The sequence below is a fragment of the Sminthopsis crassicaudata genome, chromosome 4 (genome assembly GCF_048593235.1).
Source record: "Sminthopsis crassicaudata isolate SCR6 chromosome 4, ASM4859323v1, whole genome shotgun sequence".
Lineage (NCBI taxonomy): Eukaryota > Metazoa > Chordata > Mammalia > Dasyuromorphia > Dasyuridae > Sminthopsis > Sminthopsis crassicaudata.
In genome coordinates, this window is record NC_133620.1 from 49,854,238 (window position 1) to 49,880,179 (window position 25,942).

Genomic DNA, 25,942 nt, shown 5'->3' on the forward strand with positions numbered 1-25,942 from the left:
CACCTTTGGATTAAGGAAGCCCTAGTGAGGTTTATTGTGTGTTTTGAGGGTGGGGTGAAGTCTGTGGAGGGGGAAGAAACTGAATGTAATTGTCAAGTTTTCTCTCTTAGTCATTTGGCTCAATTAGCAGTCACCAAAAAAAAACGCTTCCTAGAGTAAGTTGCCAAGCATTTATAGAATCAAATATCCTTGTCAGTTTTCCAGCAGTCATTTTTAAAGCAATAAAGGCAAATTGCTGCCCGAGAGAACTTTGACTCATTTTCCTATTTAATGTTTTCTCACCCCCTTTGTCTTTTTGACAAATTTTACAAGTCTAAGTGCACATAGTATATTGGGGGTATTGGTGATTAATTATAATCATAGCACTTCTAAAGGAAAGTGACTTTATACCACTTTCTAAAGGAACCAACTACAGGAATCCTCTATGAGAGACAAACATGGAGCAAAAGATGTCACAAGTTTTGTTTTAATGTTTGTGGAAGTTGACTCAGAAACAAATATGATATTAATGAGAGAAGTATGGAGCTTTCCATATGCTGGCTGAGCATTATTTTTTCTAAGCCTTTGCTCGGGGGAGGGGTTATTTTTCTTTCCCTTGTTTGCATCTGACATTGACACTTGGCCATTTGGTGATGAATCTTTTAGCTGTCCCAATGGGTAGAACCAAAGGAAAGTAAATATCTCACAGATTTAAAATAGGCATTAGAAAAAAAAATGGACATTAGGCTTCTTCACTGTATCAGAACAGTGTCATATTTGTTTTTAATCTGAAAAACAGTTTTAAAAATCAGTTGCTAAAGGTTTCTTCTGATGAAGGTTCATCACAAACTTTTAGAAGGAGTGCTAGTTTTGAAGTCAGAAGAGTTTGTTATTATTCTAGCACTGGGCACATATTATCATATGTCCTTGCTGAAAGTTACATTTCTGTAACCAGACTATCATGAATGCATCCAGTCTCATCTGCACTTTGAAGCTAAGCAGACTTTAGGAGCCTGATTAGTACTTGGATAGAAAATAGTACCAGTTATCTTTATCTTTTTAGATAAAATTCAATAGTCCCTTCTAGGCCTATTTTTACCTAGATCATCGGCATCATCTTCCAAGTAATTATCCAGAATCTGCTTTCAGAAAAGCACTTTATGCAGGCCCAAGATTTCTCAGACTCACTCCTCCTATTGTTGTTTGCTGCCAAATGCTCCCATCTCAATGGAATGGAAAGGGATTTCTGAATGAAAGGAGAAAGAGAATAAGGATTTATGTAGCACCTACGGGATTCCAGACATTGTGCTAAGCTCTTGATGGAAATGGAAAGACTAGTTCTGTGTTGTGAGATCAGTAATATCATAGTTATCTCTTAAGAATAAATTTAAATCTGTGATTCCAACAGTATGGTTATGTCTTTATTCATGTAGCTTGCAAACCCTCTTCATGTTTCACAGAATTTCAGAGTTAAAGGGGATCTCAACAATCATGTACAAGCAATACCTGGACAAGAATTTTTTTTTTTTTTCTGACAGACCTTTGTTTGAAGATCTCCAATGAGGGAAAACGTGCTACTTTGCAAACGAACTGATTCTATTTTTGTTCAGTTTTTAATTTTTTCCTTATATCATCCGAAATTTCTCTTTTTGTAACTCTTATCTAATGTCTTTTGTTCTGCCCCCTGAACCAGAAGAACAAATCCAGTCCTGGCATTACTGTGTGGAATGCTAGCATGTTGCCTTTCTCCCCAACCTTAAGTTGTCTCTTCTTCAAGCTGAACCTTTGGTGTTCTTTGAATTATGCTTCCTATGGCAGGAACTCAGTGTCCTTAAGCATCCTCCATTTTTCCTCCTGAACTGTACTTGGGACTAATAGCCACACTCTTTGTCCATGACAGAACATGAGGATTTTCCTTTCTTGTTCCTTAATGCTGGGCTCCCTTTTGTGTTTGAGTTTTCCCCTATCATTCTTTTTTCATCTTCTTGGTCATACACAAATCAGACTCATAAGGAAAGACATTGTTTTCTTGGTGATTGTCTCCATTACTTGGAGCATCTTGTCTCATGCTCTCTTCAAACTCCTCCTAAAACATTGGTTCAGGAAGAGAAGTACTTATCCTTCTTGCTCCCCTTATATCTAGACAAGCAACTCTGCTCTCTTCGACTCACAAGCATCTTCCCTTTGAGAATTCATTCCATCCAGATGCTGATTATAGCTTTCTGTGGGATTGTGGGTAATTCTTCCTTTTTTCTTAAGGAATTTAATACCTAGTATTCCATCTTGCTCTTCCCCTCCTACCCTGGGGCTCTTGCTTATATATGTTCATGACTCTTCAAATGCCACTAACTTCTCAGTTTGGCAGCTTCCTCAAAGCCTGGGACTTGTATATATATATATATATATATTTTTTTTAAATGCTATATACCTATAGCAGTGGTCACTGTGTTGATCTCAAAATCAGCCATAATGTTCCTACCTCAAGCCATCATTCTATGTCTCTTCATTTTCATGAAATTCCTCAAAAAAGCTACAAGGGATGATAAAAGCATGTATCCACTGCTTTAAGGTCTGGAAAGTGCTTAGCATATGTTATCTTATGATTTCCAGTTTGTCTACTTAGTCCTAGATTCCTGGCAGTTTGGCTTCTGACCCTATCACCCAACTGAAGCTTCCCGTTCTGCAATTTCCATTGGTCTCTTAGTCCTGTGCTCTTTTGTCATGTCATATTCTTAATTCCTTAGGATTTAGCATTGCTGATTGCTCTCTTTGGGCTATAGACCTAGTAGTGGTATTGGACTTTTTGTAATCAATACCTTTTTTAGATGTTCTCTAACCCTACTTTAACCATGTTTGAAAAATTTGCCAGAAGTTTTAGTGTGCGTTTTCTATCCTCATTTTTTTTTCCTTTTGAAGTTCATGGCATTTGCCTATATCCAGTTCTGTGGTATTTTTCTTATCCACCTTCCTTCACAGATTGCTCATAGTGACTTGGCAATCCATTCTGCTTGTTCTTTTAGTAATTTCTAATCTAATCACTGAATTCTGAGCTTAAAGAGGCTATTAGAAGTTATTGAGTTTTAGAATAAGTATGATGAGATGAGGCTCATGAAAAGTCAGTAGTTTTCCTAAAGTTTTACACATTAAATGGCAGGGGAAGAATTTAAACTCGGGTTACTTTGATTTCAAAGTCTGTACAGTTTTCATTATAGCACCTCTTCTTCTCTGGGCTGGATGACTTAAATTCATAACTAGGTACTTTTACTGTCTCTTTACTTATCTTGGGTGTCAAATATTCGTTTTTCTTCTGTTCTTTCCAGTTCAGAGATCATCTTGGCAGAGAAAACAGAAATAAAATACAAATTGATCAATTTTGCTTTCTCTTTTAGTCATCATTCTGTTCTTTTTTTATCTCTTTGCCTTGTTTTAACTTAAAACAACTTTCCTCACCAGTCTTACCTTATTTTCAACTTTAGCATTCCTGACACTTTCTTATGTAACTGAGCTATGGTTTGTATTCATTGTCCATTATAACTTCCTGTTTCCTTCTTCTCCACATGTCTTCTTAAAAATTTAAATTAACTGATGGGTACTTTTTGCATCTGTCTAGGTCTTTAAGAAACTCCCATTTTCCTTCCCCAAAGGAATTTTTTTTCCTTTGTATCTTCAGATTTTTCATTCTTGAGAGCTCATCCCTTTTGATCTGACTTTTCTTTTGGAATTCTAGAATAGAAAGACCTATTCTTTTTTGGAATCCTTTGAAATTTTTAAAATCCAAGTTGCATGTCAAAGAATGACTGGTTTTCCTATCTTCTGTCACAAATTATAAGATGTAAGAAGGGTCATATTCATCAAGGTTTCCATAGTTACATGCAAACAACCTATTCCTCTTTGCTAAGATACAGTCCAAAAATATTTTCCTTTTGGATCTTCCATCTTTTGAAAGAGGAAATTATCTTTAGGTCAAGTAAACAATTTTCTGCTTTTGGCAGAGAAAGAGCTGCAATAGACGTACAGATGATTGACATCTCTTACGTATATGTACAAAAATGTTGAGAGCAGTTCAGATTGTGTAAGAGAATTAGAAAGTAAGGGGGTTCCTTACTAATTGAGATAGACCAAATATGATATATCATTAGAATGAGGTACTATTAGGCCATAAAAATAACAAAAAGGCCAATTCCAGAGAAACCTGGAAAGATGTATATGAAGGGATATAGAGCAGACATAACCATTTATACATTAACAATGCCCTCACCAGCCACAATTCCAGATTAGTACTGCAATAGGCTATCTTCCTTTTCACTAGGAGTGATGGGTACAGCATGTAGGATGAGACAAATTTTTGGATATGGCTAATGTGAGAATTTATTTTTTTGATTTGCATTTCTTTTTTCTTTTTTTCCAATCAGGGTAAAGGTGGAAGGAAAAGAGAAGATTATTTTTTGCTAATTGTAAAAAGAAAAGAAAACTTAAAAAAAATAATTGGAGTCTCTCCTTACTAGTGTATGATATCTCTGTACCACACTTGTGAATTATTTACCATCTTCTTATCCATTTCCTTCTTCTGTCCTAATGATCTCTATAAGTATACTCTGATAATAAAACTGCTTCCTTTTTTCCTAACACTGATCTCCACCAAGATAAACTGCCTGCTGAAAAAAGACATAGACAGAGCTGCTTCACTCAAGCTCCCTTCAGCAGGGATCCTGTCATCTTGTCTTCCTGGGTGATCCGTTTCCTGATAGCAGCTGGCAGTCCCAACATTCCTCCTGGCAGAATAAACAGCTGTTTTGTTTGCTCTTGGGTGTTTAGAGCTCCCCTTTTGGAAAGAGGGAGCCTTATATTTGTTTCTTAGTTCCGGGTTTCCAAGTCTTTCTTCTTCCTTTCTTCCTCTTTCATGTTCTCCTGGGCTCCATCCAGGTCAGAGTAGGGCTTCAGAGAGGCTTAAACCTCACTCTCCACCCTAAATAGAGTATTTGTGTCAAAAATGAAAACATACCAAGGGGCAGTCTACAGTATCTGGTGGGCTTTCATGGACTATGGTGTTCTCTGATAGTTTTTATGATGGAAATATTATTATTATTATTGTTATTTTTTTCTTTTTGGTGAGGCAGTTGGGGTTAAGTGGCTTGCCCAGGGTCGCACAGCTGGGAAGTGTTAAATGTTTGAGGTCTGATTTGAATTCAGGTTCTCCTGATTTCAGGGCTGGTGCTCTATCTACTCCACTAACTAGCTGCCCTAATATTTTTCTTTGTGATTTGCATGTTTTCTTGTAATCTAATACATCTGCTTTACACTGAAAATGGTGCTTATTTAAAGTGCCTTTTTTGAGGGAGATTTTGCTTTATGTTTATTCATCTATTGTAGATATAGAAACATAAACGACCCCAAGAAAAGACCTAGTTCTCTGGAAAATTGCTTAATGCTTCATTCTTTATCAGGAAATGAGAGTCCCTTGCAAAGTTTTGTTGATTCTCCCCTATATTTCTTGAAGAGACATAGCATTGGGTAGTAGAAAGCACTCTGGTTTTGTCATCAGGAATCCCAAGAATTTAAGGATGTGTTCACTGTGTCACTTAATCTTTCTGGACCTTGGTTTTCTCATCTTGGTAAATTGGGTAAGCTGGAATCATTGGCATCTTCTATCCCTTCCCGAGTTAGATCTTTAACTCTAAGATCCCTTCTCTCCATTCACGTAGACCTGATAGTCAGGTGCTCCTTGCCTTTTGCCTTGGCCCCCCTCTTTTTATTCCTGATTTCTAACCTTTTTTTTTCTCATCTTCACAGCCAGTAAAACAATCTCTTAAGACACACATATGGAATACAATCCAGACTCCATAGCCTGACACCAAAAAACTTCCACATTCCGGTTTCTCCCCACTTTTCTAGACCCAATTGTAAATTCTAACCTTAGTAGACTACTCCATTTTGTCAGAAGCCCACAAGGCATCCCCTATGCTCTCCAGGTATCTTTCCCCAAGATCTGATGCACAACCCCTTCTCACCACTATATATCTCTCCGCTATCTCTCTGAAGACTTGTTTTCCCTCCAGGCACAGCTATGGGGTCAGCCCTCCCATTCAGCCTTTCCTGGGCCCTTCAGGTGTCTGAGTTAGAGTTTATTGCAGGTCATTTTCATTTTTATGTAAGTATCAAGGATCTTAGTTTATAACTAATAAGTTTATTATCCACTACTGATATTTGCAAGAATGTTTCCTTATTAGGCTTCTTGTCATTGATAATCAGAGTCATTTTGTTTTGTGATTCTATTTTCTGCTGGTTGATTCTATCTCCACAAAATATAAAAAATGTTTTATTGATAGTTTTTGTTTTTATATATCATTGTCTTTTATGGGACAAAGGAATCTCCACCTTTCCCACTGAATCTTTTCTTGTGACAAAAGCAGTTAAGCATAGACATCCACTTCAGTGATTTCATTTGTCCACATTATGCAGGATTCTGACATAGTAGCTTCCTGCTCTCAAGGGAAGTATGTTTTATTACGTGTCTTCTGGGAACTTTGGTGGTTTTTCAGTTACTACATTCATACCCGAAGGAAATTGGTGAGGTTAATGAAAAACAAAGTTGTAATTTTTTTTTTTTTTCTGTCAAGTTCACAATCCTCTCCTTTGAAATCTATCCATGAAATTTTGATTTGGTTCACCCTCTAATTCTACAGATAAGTATACTGAAGCATAGCAAGTGCTTATTCAAGATCCTACAAATATTAAGTAGAAGAGAAATTTCTAGGGGCTTCTACTTTGTTTCCAATTCTTTTGCTAAATTCAGAAAGCTCTAAGATATTTTGGTGCAAAGGGAGACTTTGTTCCTCAATGGGTTTGTAGACCTTATAGTGGAAACTCTGGGCCAAAAGATACAGACATTTCAGTTACTTGCGTAATTCCAAACTGCTTTCCAAGTAGATTTTACTAATTTGCAGTTCTCCCAATAATGGATAAGTGTGGCTGTCTTCCAATTATTGTTCCAGAATTGAGTGATTCTCATCATGTCATCTTTACCAGTTTGCAGAGTATGCAGTGAACCTCAAGTTTATTTAGATTTACATTTATAAAAATTACTTGTGATTTGGACATTCTTAAATATAGTTGCCAATAGTGTATAGTTCTTTTGAAAACTGTTCATATTTTTTGACCACTTATCCATTGGGTAATGCAACATTGTTTCATTATTTTTCTTTCATTTTAATAGGTTTTTAACTTTACAATTATGACCTTTATACAAAATATATGGTATGTGAAAGGCAAAGCTAATTGCTTTAATTTTCTTAAAAAAAACAGAAGTTATTTACATTATAATAGAAAAAATACTGAGTCTTACAGATGAAACTTGTAATTATTATTAATAATTCTTCTGCTTTATCCTTACAGGTCTAGCTATCACAGCATTTTTATTACAAGATTTGGAAGCTGAAACATTATGAATGTCAATGACCTCAAGTGTAGGTTGTCCATGGCAGGACAAGGTCACCTGCTACAGTTCTGGGATGAATTGGAAGAAGCCCAACAGGAGGAACTTTTTGAAGAACTACAAGCTATTAATTTTGAGGAGCTGAACTGCTTTTTCCAAAAGGCCATTGAAGGATTTAATCAGTCCTCCTCTCAGGAAAAGGTAGATGCACGGATGGAGCCTGTACCTCGAGAAGTGCTGGGCAGTGCCACAAGAGACCAAGAACAGATCCAGCACTGGGAAAGGGAAGGTAGTTCACATATTGTAAACTCTTCCAGAACTGGCATTTATAATCTATAAAGTTACTGAAAGCATTCTAAACAGAATATATGAAGCAGATTTAGTGTGATTTAGATACTGGCTTAAGCCTTATATTTCTGGGAGATAAATTGTATTATTTGTTCTTCTGTTGTAAAATCTTTCACTGTAACTAACCCTAGAGGCAGCCTGGCTTAAAGAGAGAATTCTGCACTTGAAGTCAGGAAAAGCTGGGTTCAAATACCTCTTCTAACTTTTAGTAGCTGCATAATCCCAGAAAAGCTTCTTAATCTCCGTTTTTCTGAGATAATGCTCTAGAACTTTCCCACACTGAGAGTTCTCATGCTGACAAATTCATAATTTGTATGTAAAATCCTGATGCTTTTTAGAAAAGGCAAAATGTGATCCCAATAACAAAAGAAGCCAGTTGAGTGAGCCCTGTACTATTCTACACTGAAGTGATTCTTGGGAGATTGGCTGTTCTCTCAATTGGCATGGGAAGGTTTAATTTTGGTGCTGGTGCCATTTTTTATCTGCTCCTTTTTTCTGTTACTCATTCTGCCTGATTGGCTTTCCTCTATTGGGGATCATTAGCTTAATGCAGAGATAAGCGGAAACCCTACCTTACAGCAGTGATGTCAGACTCAAATAGAGACGGGCCAGCAGTTATTTATATTGCAATAGAAAAAAATACCGAGTCTTACAGCTGGAACTTGTAATTAGAGTTAATAATTTTTCTCTTTCATTCTTAGACTTGGAATCTCTCTCTCTCTCTTTATATCTATCTATCTATCTATCTATCTATAGATAGATAGATATCTATATATCTATATATATCTATATATATATATCTATCTATCTACATAATTTATGTGGAGATTCCGTCTGTTCTTTTTTGACTTAGAAAACTGAGTAACAACATTATTTATTTTCTATTGCATTTTATTTCCATTGTTAAATATTTTCCAATTACATGTTTTTGGGAGAAGCAATCAGGGTTAAGTGACTTGTTCAGGGTCACACAGCTAATAAGTGTCACATGTCTGAGACCAGATTTGAATTCAGGTCCTTTCGACTCTAGGGCCAGTGCTTCCCCTTCCCAGTTACATTTTAACCTGGTTTATTCTGTACTCAGAAGGGTTGTGAGGGACCTTCCAGTAGGATATTTGACACCTCTGCCTTAGAGCCCTTGAGTTTCTGGGAGTTGCTTTTGATGGCATGTGAGGCTTTATTACTGAGGTGTGAAACAGGAATTTCCCAATAGGTACTTCAGATTTCATCAAATAGTCCCATGATTCCCAATCTCAGAATCCTTGTTGATTTTAAAAGAACCATTACCCAAAGGCAAGAGCTGTACAGTAAGCTCCCTGACTCTGTTAAAAATGTCTTGTTGTAGTAAAAAACTTGATGGCTTGTGAATTGTTCATTTTCTCATCTTATCCTCACAGTAGTTTGTGGTTTTCATTTTGCAGTTGTGAGGAAAGTGAAACTTAGAGAATTTGGGCCTTATCTATGCTTTCCCAACTACAACATGTCAGAAATCATTGTTTTTACATCACACTGCCCCAGTTCCTTAATAGTGGCTGTTTCTATTTTTTCTTGATTCTTGTGCCAGTGATTTAAAGGGATCACTTGCCTCAAAGCCCAGTTATCAAGTTATCAAGAATTTATCAGTATCAATATGTGTGGTGTAAAGTTATCTTACTGTTTTAACTACTCTTTCTGGGGAAAAAATGTAGGAACTACAAACAGCCCTTGCTTTGGGTCTTATCATTGAAAAGTGAAGTAGAAAACAAATGGACAACCCGAGTGTCAGGTTGTCCTAGTGGTAGAACCCGTGTTTGTTGTAGTGTTCTTGTCATATCGCCATGTTAGAAATCCGAGAATGAAATACAGCTTTGTTTTTCAACAGAAAAATTAAACAGGTGCAACTCAAGCCTGCTTTTGGCAGAGAACCAGGTGGGGGTGGTCAGTTTTGAAATTACTCATATTTCTGGGTTGACTTAAGTTTGAAAGTTGGCTTTAACAAATGAAGTGTCAAGTAGTAAATTTTCAAAGGGAAAGAAAGTTACTTATGTGAGGACTGAGGATTTCATAGGTACATTAAAAATATTTTAGAGAGTACATTTTTAACAAACAGCTTATCTATATTGATGTCAGTTTTAAAAGTATCATGGAAAGTGTATACAGTCTCTTTGGTTTAGGCTTCAGACTTTTCTTTCTTTTATAAATATGATTAAGAACTAGACAAGGACTTTTTTTGTATTTAAATTTTTAAAATTTATTATTTTTTAACATTTTTATTTTAAAAATTTTGAGTTCTAGATTGCATGCCTTCCTCCCAGTATATCAGTTAAATATGCAAAATAATTGAAGAAATGTTTTCATATTAGCCATATTGCTAAGCAAAACAAAAGAAAGCAAAAAAAAATTACATTTCATTTTATAGTCAGAGTTCATCATTTCTTTCTTTGCAAGTGGATAGCATTTTTTTTCATCAGAAGTCCTTTGGAATTATCTTAGGTCATTATTTTAATAAGAGTAGCCAACTCTTCACAGTTGATTATTAGTAACATTAGTGTTACAGTGCACAATGATTTGCTGGTTCTTCTCATTTCACTTTGTATCAGTTCAAATCCATCTTGTGATGTTTTTCTGAAATCACACTTTCATCATTTCTTATAGCACAGCAATATTTAATCACAATAATATATTTCAACTTGTTCAGCTATTCCCTAATTGATGGGTCTCCCTTCATTTTCCAGTTCTTTGCTATTATAAATATTTTTGTACATATGGGCTCTTTTCCTTTAATCTTTTTAGTATAAAGTCCTAGAGGTGGTGTTGCTGCATAGCCCTTTGGGGTATAATTCCAGATCATTATCCAGAATGGTTGGACCAGTTTACTATTCCACCAGTAGTTCAGTAATATACTTATTTCCTCACAACCCCTCCAGCATTAATCATTTCTGATAGATATGATGAGCTGGTGCCTCAGAGATTTAATTTACCTTTCTCTAATCAATAGTCATGTCCAACTCTTTGTGATGTCATTTTGAGTTTTCTTTCTCTTTTTAAAATAATAGCTTTTTATTTTCAAAATATATGTTTATATATATATAATATATGTATATATTATATAATATATAGTTTCCAACATCATTGGGATTTTCTTGGCAAAAATATTGGAGGGTTCCTTCTCCTGCTCACTTTACAGATGAGGAACTGAGGCAAATAGGTTAAGTGCCTTGATCATGGTCACACTGCTAGTAAGTGTCTAAGGCCAGATTTGTACTCATAAAGATGAGTTTATCTCACTCCAGTTCTGGCATTCTATCCACTGTGCCACTTAACTGCCCAATTAATAATAATTAATAATGATTTTCATAATCCTCTATATAGATTTGATTTCTTCAGAAAAGTGAGTCTTTATATCTTTTGACCATTTTTTGATTAGAGAATGGCTTTTATTTTATGTTAATCTTGGTTCTGTTTTTCTTGGGTCTTTTTTGAATGAATCTTGGTTCATTTGAGAAATGAAATTTTGATTTTCAAAAAAAAAACTTACTGTAAAATTTTTGTTATATTGTCTATTTTTGCAAAATGTAGTTTCTCTAATTATCTCTTTCAATTGGGTCTGTTTTTGTTTTTGCGTTGTCTACAATCATGAATGCTACCCCTGCCTTTTTTTTTTTTTTTTTTTTTTTTTTAGCGGAAGCACAATAAACTTTGTTCTAGCCTCTTATTTTAACTCTGCATATATTTTTCTGTTTTAGATATTTCTCTTGTAAATAACATGGTGGGGTTCTGGTTTCTGATCCATTCTGCTATCAACTTTTGTTTTATCTATGAATCAATCCCATTCACATTCATAGCTATGATTACCCTATTTTCTTCTGTTTATTCTTCTGCCCTTCTATCTACCCCAAACCCTTCTCAAAAGTCTGTTTTGCTTCTGACCACTGCTTCCTTTAATCTGTCCTCCCTTTTATTAACAGTCCTTTTGCTGCATATCTTTTATCCTTTTCCCCCTATTTTTCTACACACACATACACATATGTACCTACATGTATCTATATGTGTACATACATATATGTATATGTTCAAACACACACTATGAATAATTTCTGATGAGAGTAAAGTTCAAGCATTGTTTACCATCTACCTTCTCATTTCTCCTGCCACTTTAAAAGCTTTTTTGGTGCTTTCTTATGTAAGACAATTTACCTAATTCCACCTCTTCCTTCCCCTTTTTCTCAGTGCCTCCTTTTTTCTCATCCCTTCTTTTTTTTGAAAACATCCCAATATAATCAAGTTTTATACCTGTGCCCTTTGTCTATGTAGATTCTTTTTAATTGCCCTACTAATGATAAAATTATCAGGAATTATATGAGTTATCTTCCCATATGGGAATATGAATAGTTTAACTTTATTGAATCTCTTGTGATTACTTTTTCATGTTTATCTTCTTATGCTACTCTTGAGTTTTTGGATTGAATATCAGATTTTCTGTTCAATTCTGTCTTTTCAACCAAGATACTTGAAGATCTTCTATTTCATTGTATGCCCATTGTCCCCTCTTCAGGATTATACTCATAGGCAAGTAGTTCTTAACAGTATCATAATGTTCCTTCTGGATGATTATCCTCAGAGGTACATTCCTAACTAATATATGGTGGCAGGAAGATGTATTAAGAGCATTCTTTTTTTCTTTAAAGCTTTTTATTTTCAAAACATATGCACAGATAATTTTTCAACATTGATCCTTGCATAGCCTTATGTTTCAGATTTTCCCCTCCTTTCCCCCATCCCCTCCCCTAGATGGCAAACAATCTAATATATGTTATATGTGTTAAAATATATGTTAAATCCAATATGTGTAAACATATTTATACAATTCTCTTGTTGCACAAGGAAAGAAAATGAGTAAGAAAACAAAATGCAAGTGAACAACATCAAAAAGAGTGAGAATGTTATGTTGTGATCCACATTCAGTTCTCACAGTTCTCTCTCTGGGTGTAGATGGCTCTCTTCATCACAAGATCATTGAAACCGGCATAAATCATCTCATTGTTAGAAAGAATCACACTTATCATTATTGATCATTGTATAATAGTACAATGATCTCCAGGTTCTAAGAGCATTCTTTTTTCAAGAAAGGTCAGGGTGCAACTAAAAGATTATGTGACTGTTATTAATCCTCAAGTTGGAGAATTATTCAGTACTAGATGATGTTTTCTCTGTGTTCAAGGTTTTTTTTTTTTTTTTTAAATGTTCATTCACTCAAATTATCAAGCTTGATATGTAAAATATTATTTAGAAAAGCAGGCTGAAACTGCCCTTACAAGACTGAAAACTTAAGATATAATTAGCATTCTAGGAAGAATGAACATTTCACATGAGTGAGAAAGACTTACTTATTGAGAACATTTATATAGAAAATACTCTTAATAATAAAATGCAAAAATTGCTGGTAAAGAAAATTAAAAGTCTGCAGCTATCTCAATTTTCCACTAATACTGGTTTTCACCCAGATGTCTGAGTTTATGTGTATATTTGAGGTAATGTAACCCAAGCAGGAAATTATTCAGGAAGCATTTGACCTTGGGAGCACTGAGTAGTTTGCCATGGAAGTTTTCAGGAAGGACACCCAAACTATGCATTGTCTGTGATGGCTGCACACAAGTGGAGATATATATATATATATATATATATATATATATATATATACTTATACTGGGAGTGTCCTTTCCTAGTACTAAGATTAAGAAGAGAACAGTATTTGACTTGTCTTGTTGAGTGGAAAAGTTGATAGAAACAAAAGAGAAAGAAAGAAATGTATCTCTTGATTTTTTTTTTAATTCTAAGAAATTGAAGCCATTTATACTTTGAGAACTTTCATATCTATAAAATGATTTCTTGCCAAAGGATACAAGCTGATCTAGAGCTTGGTCCTGGCCTAGGCAGTACCTCGATAGAAAGATTAAGAGGTGGTAGCTGTAACTGTGTTGCAGCAGCATAGAAAACCAAGACAGAATTTAGAGAATTTTGTGATACATGAGTTCTAATAAGTATTCATTTTTAAAAATGGACTTTTAAGGAGGAAATGAGGAATCATAAAGGATTGAAAGTAGAAACAGCTTGGGAGAGTTGACCATGGCCCTGAGGAAAAAAAGGCTAACAGGGAGATTTATGTAACTCAAGGAGGCAGAGTCAAAATTTGGGTAACCATAAGGAGACCATTTTCTGCCTGGATTGAAGTGGATTTAGGGCCTAGGCAGAATAGACTGTATAAAAAAAAAAAAAATCAGTGGTAATACTCTACATTGTTGCTAACCAGATCTCACTGGGAGGTGTAGATAAATGCTTCTAGAAGGGAAATGCATCTTTTTTGGGGGGTGGGGAAGGAATTGAACAGATGCTCTACACCTTGTTTTCTCAGTAATCAGAGAACACGAGAGATGCAGCCTACCTGAAATAGGCTCTCCCTCCATCATTGAAATCACAGGTCTGTGTCTAAAAAAAGATAGATAGGGAGCCATAGTTGGCCACAGATAATGTCTTTTAGTATATTTGTGACCATTTAGTGAGCAGACTGGGGACAGGTTCTCTCTCTCTTTGTTGTTTGTATCACATAGGAACAGCTTGACTTAATAAAGTACAGGGTAGCATTGCACTAGAAATAAAGGTTTTCTATATATATATATATATAATTTTTTTTTTTTTTTTTTGGCCAGGATCTTGCTTTTTTTTTTTTTTTTTTCCCTTCAGCAAGTATGCTCCTTAGAGTAAGGAAACATTTTAAATCTTTAATTTCCTGTTTTATTTTATAGGTTGGTTTTATAATTTTTTTTTTCAAAATCCTTTTTTAGTTAGTAAGTTAACTGGGGACCTTAAAGCTTAAACCTCAGCTAGCTTTCAAATAAACTGAAAATCTAATGATTGACTTTTAAGGTTTGGGAGTGTTTCTTTTTGTGAGGAAAGAATAGCAATCTTCAAAGGAACATTTCTTCTGTGACGGAAGAACTTAGGTTTTGTCAGATTGAATCTTTGATTTCTTGCCTCACTTGAAAAAGCTAGGGCCATTTTGGAGAGAGACTGAACTGTTCTCTGAAAGACAAAGCTGGAAGTGCCAATCTTTTTCTGAGCCTGAGCCCGAGGCAAAAGGAAGCTTTTAACAATCCTTAAATTGTTACATTTAAGCCAAAGAAGAGTAACTCTTTCTGGAATTTACTAGTAGAGATTTTAAAGGAAACAAGATTATGAACAATTAACAAATAGGTAAAAGAGGTATAGGAAAGCTATCTGTCAAAAATTAGGTGTAGACCAGCCTCTTATAGCATATGCAAAGATAGATTTTCAGTGGATATATGACTTATATATAAAATGTCACATAATAAATATGAGAAGCAAACTTTTCCAACCTGTAGATAAAGAAAAAATTCATGATTAAGTGAAGGATATGGAGGTTCCCAGGAAGTAAGCTGGACAATTTTAGTTATTTGAAATTTAAAATCAAATAACTGTTTCCCTTCTAATTATAACTGTAACTGGGGAAAAAAAAATCATTGTATCAGATTCCTCAGATATAGGACTCATTTCCAAGAAGGTAAGATGCTAGTTTAAATTTATAAGAATAAGAACCATTCCTATCCCTGCTCTTGCCCTCTTAATCCTCAACTCTGAAATATTTCCAGCATCTACTTCCTACCATCTATTCTGTTGTCAAATAAAGCTGGAGAAAAACCACAGAATCATATGAATTATATCCATACTTCAGAGTCTTACTACAAGATTATTCTTTTACATCTCCTTAATTGACTTATTATCCCATTTACCACCATTTGAAGCTTTTCATCCCTTCACAAACATTGTATGATTCCTCTCCCTCTAGTCTCTCAGCTGAAAACCTTGCCTCATTATTTCACTGTGAAACTTGAGGCCATTCACTGAAAGGTTCTATTTCCTACATGACTTTCTGCTGTTCCATCTTTATCTCTCTCCCATTATATGGTGACCCTCTACCTCTCAGATTGCTGCATCTGTTATCCCATCTCACTTATTTTTCCTCTCTCCCCATCAACTGGTTGATCCCCTGCTTCTGACTGTTCCTAATGCCTGAAATATTCTCCCTCCTCATCTCTACCTCCTGGCTTCCCCAGCTTCCTTTAGGTCTCATCTCTAAGCTCACTTTCTATAGGAAAACTTTTTAGATTTCCCTTTAGTTTTAATGATTTTCCTCTGATGATTATTTCCCATATTTTATCCTGTTTGTAGCTTGGTTATACATTGTGTCTGCTGTTAAACTGTGAGCACTTTGAGATCAGTAACTATTTTTTGCCTTTTGTTGTATCCCTAGCACTCGCATAGTATCTGAAACATAGTAGGTGCTTAATGAATTTTTATTGACTGACTGATTTCCCAGTTATTAAAATGTCAAAGGCTTAGATAGAAAATCTTCAGGGAAAGACAACAGTTTGGCACAGTTGACTAAAAAAAGGAAAATGACAAATGTTGGAAAGGCTACAGGAAACCATATATATTAATGCACTATTGGTTAAGTTATTAATTGGAGTAGTTTAAGTGCTATATCACCATTTGGAGCAATATGACCATTCTATTTCTACCCCAAAGAGATTAAAGAAAGAGCAAAATCCCCAAATACACAAACAGTTATTTACAGTATCTTATTTTTTGAAATGCTGAAGAGCTGAAAAGTAAGGAGATGACCAAAAATTGGGGATTATCAAACAAAATATGGCCTATGAATATTCCTAGCCTCCCTTCCCTAGAGGATTATACCCAGTTTACCCTGTACATTTCTTGTTGGTGCTTTGTGATTTTCATATTGTGTCTCCTATTAGGTTGTGAGCTTCTTGAGAAGTTTTACCTTTCTCTATATCTCTAGTATTTAGCTAAAGCCTAACATATATGTGTTCATTGACATGACTTGACTATGTGTTTTAACAAATGACCAAAGGGATGGTGGTAGTTTCAGAGAAATCCCTTGAATCATAGTAATCAGAACTATAGCAGTATACATATTTGTAACAATATTGTCAAAACAAATTATTTTGAAACATTTAAGAATTCTATTCAATGTATTAACTAACCATGATTCCAGAGGACCAATGATGAAGAATGCTACCCACTTCCTGACAGAATTGATAACTTAAGACAGAGCAAAACATTCATTTTTGGAGAAGGTCAATGTGGCAGTTTGTTTTACTTGATTATGTATTTTTGTTAAAATGATTTTCCTCCCTTTTTCAATGGACTTAGGGAGTTGGGAAGGAGAGTTTAATGACTTTGGGTAAGAAAAGCTTATAAATATACTTCTATGCTAATTCTTAGTCATTCTTACCTTAAAGGTAGATATCATGCAACTGAGACCAGATCCTATTGTCAACTGCATATGTGTATTGGATATGGAACAGTTGCCTTAAAAAAAAGAAAGAAAGAAAAGTTAGATCCTTAAGGACAGAAACAGCTATGCAGGGAGATAATTTTGTGACCAATGTCCGTTTTTTCCCCTTCTAGGACTTCTCCAGATTTCCCAAAACAAAGTGGCAGTTCTTCTCCTGGCTGGTGGTCAGGGCACAAGACTTGGCGTAGCATATCCTAAAGGAATGTATGATGTGGGTTTGCCATCACGTAAAACTCTCTTCCAGATCCAAGCCGAGCGCATTTTGAAACTTCAACAGCTAGTTGAAAAACATCATGGAAGCCAGTGCATCATTCCTTGGTAAAAAGGACTTTGGCTAGCATTTCCTAATATAGGTTGATTTGTGATATTCAAAATGAATATTAACTATATAGTAACCAGACATTTTGCCTGATGTTACTGGAAGAAAGGAGAATTGTGGTAATCTAATTAATCATTTACATTAATATCTAAATGCAAATAGTACACCATCTTTATTTCACTAATCATTGTGGCTTCAAAAAGTGATGTACTTATGTTTTTTCACTTATGTCATAAGAGTAATAGATAATGATTAAATGTGACTGCTTAATTTGAACATTTATATTGTTCTCTCAACAATATAGTTTTATAAATATAAATATTTAAATATATTGTGATATATTTTTACAATTTTAAATATATATTTAAAACAAATGAATAAATTATATAATATAAAAATTTTAAAATATAAAATTAAGATTATCTTTAGGCTAGCTAATGTAAAAAGATTCTTGACCTTAAGAGAATTTACCATAGATGCTGTTCTAATGCTTGTTCATCATACTCATCATTGTTTGCACACTCACATACACACACAGAGACACACACATACACATTTATTTATTTATATTTGTATATATGTAAAACAAACAAATGGGCCTTTCCATAGATAATCCTTGTGCCAATCAAGATAAAGGGTTATATATCATTTTATGTTTGCAAAGTCAGTGGAAATGTTAAGATAATATTTCTAATTCCATTTCAGACTTTTTATAAACATATCTGCAGTTAAGCATTCAATTCGATGTTGCTTCTGTTCTTTCATTCCTGTAGAATGTTACATACTGAGATTAATTGGAAAAATTCATGTGCTCTAAGAGTTTTAGAAATGTACCTTGATTCCATTTCATAGCAGTGTCTTGTAATTGGGTTAATTAAGGAATGTTCTGAGTATACTCTGTGCTTGGGAGACAGTTAATAGGAACTGTCTAGAGAGAAGGATAAGGAGACTGGAATGGTCTAGTATCAAAGTCTGCTGTAGGTCAATGCAAGGGCAGTCTTCCTATTGTCTGGTTCATAGAGAATAATGATTTTTGGACATTTTTTTTCTCTTACCAGGTACATTATGACCAGTGGCAGGACAATGGAATCTACAAAGGAGTTCTTCTCAAAGCACAAGTACTTTGGTTTAAAAAAGGAGAATATAATCTTTTTTCAACAAGGAATGCTACCTGCAATGCAGTTTGATGGGAAAATTATTCTGGAAGAGAAGAGTAAAGTTTCCATGGCTCCAGGTCTGTGTTGATCACTGTTGAATATGTTTAGAGAGACTAATGATTTGAATAATCAAATTTCAATTAATTAAATCATCCTTTATTGTTCTATAAGGTAAAAATGAGTCAGGCTCAGGTGATACTTTCTTAAAATAAAGATGACCATAAGGAATGATCTTCAAAGGATTGATTTCTTTAAAAATCCAGAAACATAAATTGCCTAATAAAATAAGCATATTTGCATAGTCACCCAATAGTTTTGAGATTTGTTTTAGAGAGTTTCATTCTCAAAAACCCACAATTAACTGATCTTCCTATCAAATTCTTTCTCATCATTGGAGTCATTATTGAAATATCTTTCAAAATACCTTTTGTGATTTTGGCAGATGTTAAGAAGTGGTTTATAGATGTGAAAAATCAAATACGAAGTTATGGTTGTTATAGAACTAGGAAAAGAATAATGACATTATCTTATGACATTTCTGTTCTTAGTTGGGAGAGATTGCTTAGCCCTGTAGTTCCCACTTCCTCTCTTTTCCCAATCCTGGAACCATCTGGATGGACCAATGACCTCAAATCTTTGTTTCTCATAGGACAAGTTCAGACTAGAAAGTGTGTAAATGGTTATGAAGGACCTTTTTAGAGTCAGGCCAGGTCCTGGGTTTGGAAGGTGTCTCAGAGTTTTACAGAGTTCTGAAGAATATAATAGGGAATAGATTTCAGCATTATATTAGAAAAAAAATGTTTAAAATGGGATGGGTTGCCTTGTAAGATAAGTACCTATTTTTTGAGGTATTCAAGCAGAAATTGGATCATTATTTCTTGGGGATGCTCTAGAAGAAATTTATACTAAATTGGCTTAGATTGTCTCCTGTGGTTTTCTAAATGGTGTAAGGCTGTAGGTATATTGTAATAGCTCTCTCACATAAAAGTAGTGATGGTACACAATAATTCTTAGGGGGAAATAATAGAGAAGAGGATCATGAAGAATACTTAGATTCATCATTCATGATGAATCATCAAAGATGAATCCATGATGAATCAGAATACAAGTAATGAAGCAAAGCTAAATTGAATTTTTAACAGATGAAGCTACAAAAGATCTCTTAAGTACCATCAAGATTTGGTGGGATGGAACTCACGACTAGAAAATGGAAATATGAAATATACCTTGTTTAATATAATATTTACATAATAAAAAAGTGAATCGGTATAGATTGTTAAGCAAGTGTATTATATCTGTGTGGGGAGTGAACCAGAGTTTTGAAGCCTGTTAGAGATCATTTAGGAGATGAAAAAAGAGAAAGAAAAAGTGATATTAGTGTGGGAGGATCAGTTAAAGATATGCATAATGTTTTCATGAGACAGATAATACTGGTACAGAGGAGAGAGGTACAGGCTTTGGATATAAAAAAATCTAATAGAAGTCTTATTCTGCAAAAAGCTTTGATTTAATTCTTCACATCCCATACTGATTTTTATCTCTAAAAGTTGAAAAAACAACCCAGCCTGCTTTCTTGGGCTTAATGCTGACCAGTAAAGATGAGTACAATAGATAGAGTCAAAATAAGCACATTGTCTTAAAAGGAAGAGAATCCTGGGCCTCAATTTAGGTGCTTGCCTTTTAGAAAAGAGATTTCATAAAAAATGAGAAAAAAGCCAGGTATGATGACATAGTCTGAGATTCTAAAAGGGAAGGAGGCTAATAATAGAGTTAGTTCTGATTGATGAAATTTTGATGAGTTATATAGAAATTACATTAATAAAACCTAAACCTAAGCATTCTATCTGATAGAAACAGGATCTCTGTGAGCTCAGATTGTAAAAGGAAACATGTAAAGTGTGGAAAGCAGTTCCTGGGCCTACTAAGGCACCATAAAGTTAGCATAGATAGAAGGAATGGTATTATCCATTGGATAATTTCCAATGAAATGGGTTATCTTTCAATTCCCCAAAAGTGTTCAAATGAGGCCCACTGAGCTATCGTTAGACATGTTGCAAAGGAGATGATTTTATCAGGGAATACCTAAGACTCCTTCTAACTTTCAGATTCTGTGATTCTAATTTTGGTCTAAGATTTCCTCTAGGATGTAGAAGGTTCTATTTGGTGCTTGTTGTCTTAGGGGATTCTCCCAAACAATCTCATTAGAATTTTTAATAAAATGCTCTAGTCAGGACTTCTCAGTGCTCCAAGAAGCTCTATAAGACTAGAAGAGGCAGAGAAGGTACCACCTTGCATTACAAGGGGGAGTTTTCTTATATCACAGATTAGTCCCTTTCCCTCCAGTGCTTACAGAATATTTCCATTTAGCCAAACTTATGCTGAAGTTTACAGCCTGTGTGGTGACACCTTGGTGATTGTCCCAGCATCTTCATCTTTCTTGGCTGTGTTGTTCAGTTGGTACATCTGGTACAATTTTGCTTCATTTAGCCCCGAAGTATTGCATGCCTCAGGCTTTGAGCTCTGAACTGTCAGCTTCCTAGGGATGACTTTCCAGTTTAATGTCTGGAATAGCAAACTTAGGAAACTCAGACTTCAGTTCTGGCACCATGCTTGGATGGCAGAAGGGTATTCTAGTGTCAGACCTCCCCCATGGACATCAAGAGCACAGACCACAAGAGGGTAAGAACCCCTATCAGATACCATCTAGTGCAAATCCTTCACTTGAGGAAACTGAGACCCAGAGAGACTGAGTGGTTTGGCCAGAATCCCACAACTAGTAAGTGGCAGAGACAGAATTTGGTGGCGTATCTTCCTGACTCCAAGGCTTCCCTTCCCTTCCTCTGCCTGACTGCCTTTCCTATGGAAAGCAGCTGCTTGGATGCTGCTTACTGAGAAAACGCCTGCTGATCAGCCGGCATATATCAGGGCCCATGTTAAGTACTCCTCTGCACTAGAATGTCTGCATGCTTACGTAGAGAAGATGTGTGTACGTGTACCCCTTCATATACATGTAAAACATTGTACTTTGATGCCCTTTGTTATAATTTGATATATTTGGCCTCAAGCTTTATAACATGGAGTGATTGAGAAATAAAGATTTTGGAGCTAAAAGGAATGTTAGAGATAAGTTCTTAGATACCCGCTTGCCGTCTACCTTGCCTTTCCCTTGCTGCTCCCACTTATTGTCACTTTTTTCCATTAGATGTATGCTTGTGCCCTATATGGGTGTCTAGTTGGTACCCTTTTTGTTGGGTTCCTCAATTCAGTTGGTTTCAGGGGAAGAACACATTTTTTTCACTTAAAAAAAATAAAATAAAATGCTAGTCTACTTTTAGATATTTCGGGGGGGGGGGGTTTTAATTGCCATGCATGGCAAAGAAATAATTGGTGGATGAAACCCTGACTTCAAATCCTGCTTTGGACTGAGCTGTGTGACCTTGCCTCAGTTTTCTATACACATGGTATTGTTATTACTATTATTAGTAGTAATAGTAATCTATGACAGTAGGGGAAATTTATAGAGGTGCATATATTTTAAAATAAAATCCAATCTTTCATGAATGCCCTTCATAAAAGGTATACTGTCCAATATAATTTTACCATAAACTTTAGCTCTTTATGTTGTAACATGCACATAAAAAGTTGTTTCTATGCAACTAATTTCCCCATGATGTTCATTCATTTAATTTTGTGTTTTCATGGAGCCATGTGATGATATTAGGCAGAATAAATAATTATAACTGGAGCTAGCCTTTCTTATTCCCAGCATTCTTTTTATTTGAATTAGAGAGCAATAGATATAGAACTGGAAAAAATCTCAGAGGCCATCTGAGTTAACCCCTTATAAAGGGAACTGAGGTCTTTGGGAACTTGCCCATAGTCATATGGGCAGCAAACAGCAGAAGGAGGATTCACATTCAGATCTCTGATCACAGAGACATTATTCTTTCCATTGGAATATGCTGAATTCGCCCATTATTTATCTGCTATTATTCAAGAATTAACATGAATATATCCCAAACCAATAAATTCAGGCTGGTAAATTTTTTGGTTAAAAAATGGTATAACTTTATATTTAAGAGTTTTCTTAGAATCTCTTTTCCTCTTCTCTACATCCAATTCCTCTCTTCCTTCAGCTTCCTCAACAAGCTCTTGGTGTTAGGCTCAGACCTTTTACCTGAAGGCTTTTCCTCTCTCCACTCAGACTCCCCAACCTGGGAGTCTTGTCTTACCCCTTGTCTCTCTAAAGGAGTGAAGGGATGAGCTCATCCTCTCTTCACAGAGGAGGAAATGGACTTGGAGGTGGCTTCCCCAGGATTAGGGGTATTCTCACCCAGGGCCTTCTTGTTCCAAGGCTGGCACTCTGTCCATATGCCTCTTTTATAGAGCCTGAACTTCTGGAGATCTTTGCCTTTTTAGGGCATCATCCTCTATGTCACCTAGTTCATCCTCCATGACAGTGTAGAATACCTTTGAGCATCTGCCTCCCAGTTTTTTGCTCTTCTTGACAAGGTTCCAGACTTGGAATCAGGAGGATCAGACTTCAAGTTCCATTTTAAAATGTCTAGCTGTGTGACCATGTGCAATCCACAAAAATGTAATGTGTATTGTGATATCCCTTATTGGAAGTCTTCAGGGCTTATATTTTTGCTCTCCTGAATCAGGATAAAATATTAATAAATTATGTATACTCTACCATTCTTAGTTCCATAACTGTGAAGATGTGGTTTGTGAAAGAAAATAATTTATAAAACCCTGCTTATTCCCTTCTCCTGTTTACATTAAAGAAACTCTCCACACATGTGTATTAAGCAACCTCATAAAGATTTTATAGTTGTTCTGAACCTAATAATTCTCAACAGTCTCCAGTTTGTATGGAGAGTCAGTTCATGATGTGGTAGAAAAAAATGTTGGGCTTTGAGTCAGGAGATCTGTGTTCTCATTCTGCCTCCCACATTTACTAATTGTGTTTCCATGGCTGAATCACTTAACCACTAAGAGCCTTAGCTTCCTCATGCATAAAAGTGAGAAAATATTATATGAATCACTTTCATTGTGAGGAAAGTATTTTGTATACTTTTAAGTTCTATATAAATGTGAGTTCTTGCTGTTAGAACAAAATGTTTTTCTCTATTTTCTTCAGAACTTAATTTTTGACTCCTTTCCCCTTTATATCAAATAATTTGAGGAACTCTCTTATACTTTGTGCTTTGAAAAAAGCACATTGATATGCTTAAGTTTTCCCTTTCCCCTTACCTCAAAACAGAGATGAAAATAGGCCACTGGAAAAGGCAGATAGGCCTAGATATCTTTTCATTGAGGGGTGGCTGGATTTTGAAGATCCTCAATAGTGTGATCCTTATTTTGTGAAAAGGTATGATGGGTACTTCTTACTGAAGGTTTCCTGCAACTTTGTAGGGAGAAAAAAATACATGAAAACTACACTAGAAATAGTCTGAGTAGGGGGAATTTTTAAGAAATGCCAATTTATTTTCCATTTCTATTCCTCTAAGGTAAAGTACATTAACTTGAATTCTTTGGCAAGTGACTTTGAATGATACCTTAAATATTTCTATTTTTGAGACTGGAGAATGTGTCTTTGGGGCTGTAATATCATAATTGGCTTATTTTGGGGAGGTATTAATAGAACCTGAATCATATGAAATAACATTTATTTTTTTATAATAGTTTTTATTTACCAGAAATATGCATGGGTAATTTTACAACATTGACAATTGCCAAACTTTGTTCTAATTTTTCCCCTCCTTCCCCTCCCCCCCATGGCAGGTTGACCAGTACATGTTAAATATGTTCAAGTATAAATTAAATACAATATATGTATACAATAACGTTTATTTTTTGAAAAGAATGAGGTATTTTGTAAGTTTATTAAATAAGATACACTTGAGGGAACTAAGTAAAGAAAAGGAGTAGAAAATTCAAATTAATTAGATAATCATAGTTAACTTGATAAAACATTGTTTAAAAGTATATTGACACCTAGCATTTGACTCCTTTCTTTTTGGATCAGTTGATTTTCTAGCTTTACAATATGCAACTTTGGTTTTCAAAAATTCTTATACCAGCTTGGAAACATATACAAATTTTTGGATAACATTTTGCAAGGTTCTGGGTTCATAATTGAACTGTTTTGCTTTTCAGATGGGAATGGTGGTCTTTACCGAGCTCTTGCAGCCCATGGCATTGTTGAAGATATGGAGAAAAGGGGCATTTGGGGAATCCATGTCTACTGTGTAGATAACATCTTGGTGAGAGTAGCGGACCCACGTTTCATTGGATTCTGCATTCAGAAAGGAGCAGATTGCGGAGCAAAGGTAATGCCCTGCCCGGATTAACTATAGAAGGTCTTGGTTTTTGTTCCATGGGAATCAGTAGAATAATGCTAACAATCATCTTAGATTTCAAATTTGTCAGGTTAAGATGGCTTCATGAAGGTCCTTGGTCATTCTCTCTGGGGATCCCAGCACTTAGAGTAGGAGAGACTGTGGAGATTTCTAGTCACTTCTCCTCCTGATGTCTTGCAATATCTTATAGCTGAGGAATCAGGTTGAAAGAGGAGGGAAATCTGGGGTCACACCAGACAACAGTGTCATCCTTGGAGTCTTGAGAGTGTACTTTCTACTAGGATTTTTAAACGATTTAGCACTTCTATTTTTCAAGAGATAGCATTTCATTTTAGAATGAATATTACACAGGTGGGCTAGCTGACTTAGATGTCTGCTTCAGACATTTTTTAGGAAGACATTCAAGGTGTTTTTGTGAGCCTCTTTGATGAAAGAAAAGGCAATCTAAATGAGCATTTATCTATTGGGTAGGTGGAAATCATTTAAAAAAATCTGAGTTGTGCTAAATTCCTTGTGCAGCCACATTCATCTTTTCAAAAACTTGTGTTTCTATAGAATTCCTTAGGAGAATTCCACATTTTTTCAATTTACCGATATTTATATTATACATGATTGTACATTGTAAAACCCACATTGAATTACTTACCATCTTGGGGTGGGGGAGAAGGAAAGAATATAGAACTTAAAAAATATTTTCAGCTAATCCAGGTTACCTACACTATCTAGTATTGTGTTTCCTCTGATCTATTACATCACTAGTCTGGTATTCCATTATGGTGTGAAGCTAACCCTGGATTCTTAAAAATTGTTCTAACAGAGTATAATTTCTTTTAGCTTCTAAACTAGACAGTTTTTACTTTTAGCATTGATAAAGGAGTTGACTGTCTGAGGACCAGCCTGACATTTTTCTAAAACAGGAATTTTTTGCTTTTTTTGTATCATGAACCCTAGACTCAGCAGTCTGAT

The 25,942-nt window shown here is 35.2% G+C and overlaps 1 protein-coding gene across 5 annotated transcripts in view; it reads left to right on the forward strand.

The window, feature by feature from the left end:
- Window positions 1-25,942, forward strand: part of UAP1 (UDP-N-acetylglucosamine pyrophosphorylase 1) — a 36,792-nt gene that overhangs the window by 861 nt on the left and 9,989 nt on the right. For all 5 annotated transcript variants that reach the window (XM_074266460.1, XM_074266465.1, XM_074266463.1 and 2 more), the window contains exons 2-5: window positions 7,372-7,700; window positions 17,249-17,453; window positions 18,513-18,688; window positions 24,774-24,946. In XM_074266460.1, coding sequence (XP_074122561.1) covers window positions 7,421-7,700; window positions 17,249-17,453; window positions 18,513-18,688; window positions 24,774-24,946 — 834 coding nt within the window. In that variant the 5' untranslated portion in view covers window positions 7,372-7,420. The remainder of the gene's footprint in view (window positions 1-7,371; window positions 7,701-17,248; window positions 17,454-18,512; window positions 18,689-24,773; window positions 24,947-25,942) is intronic.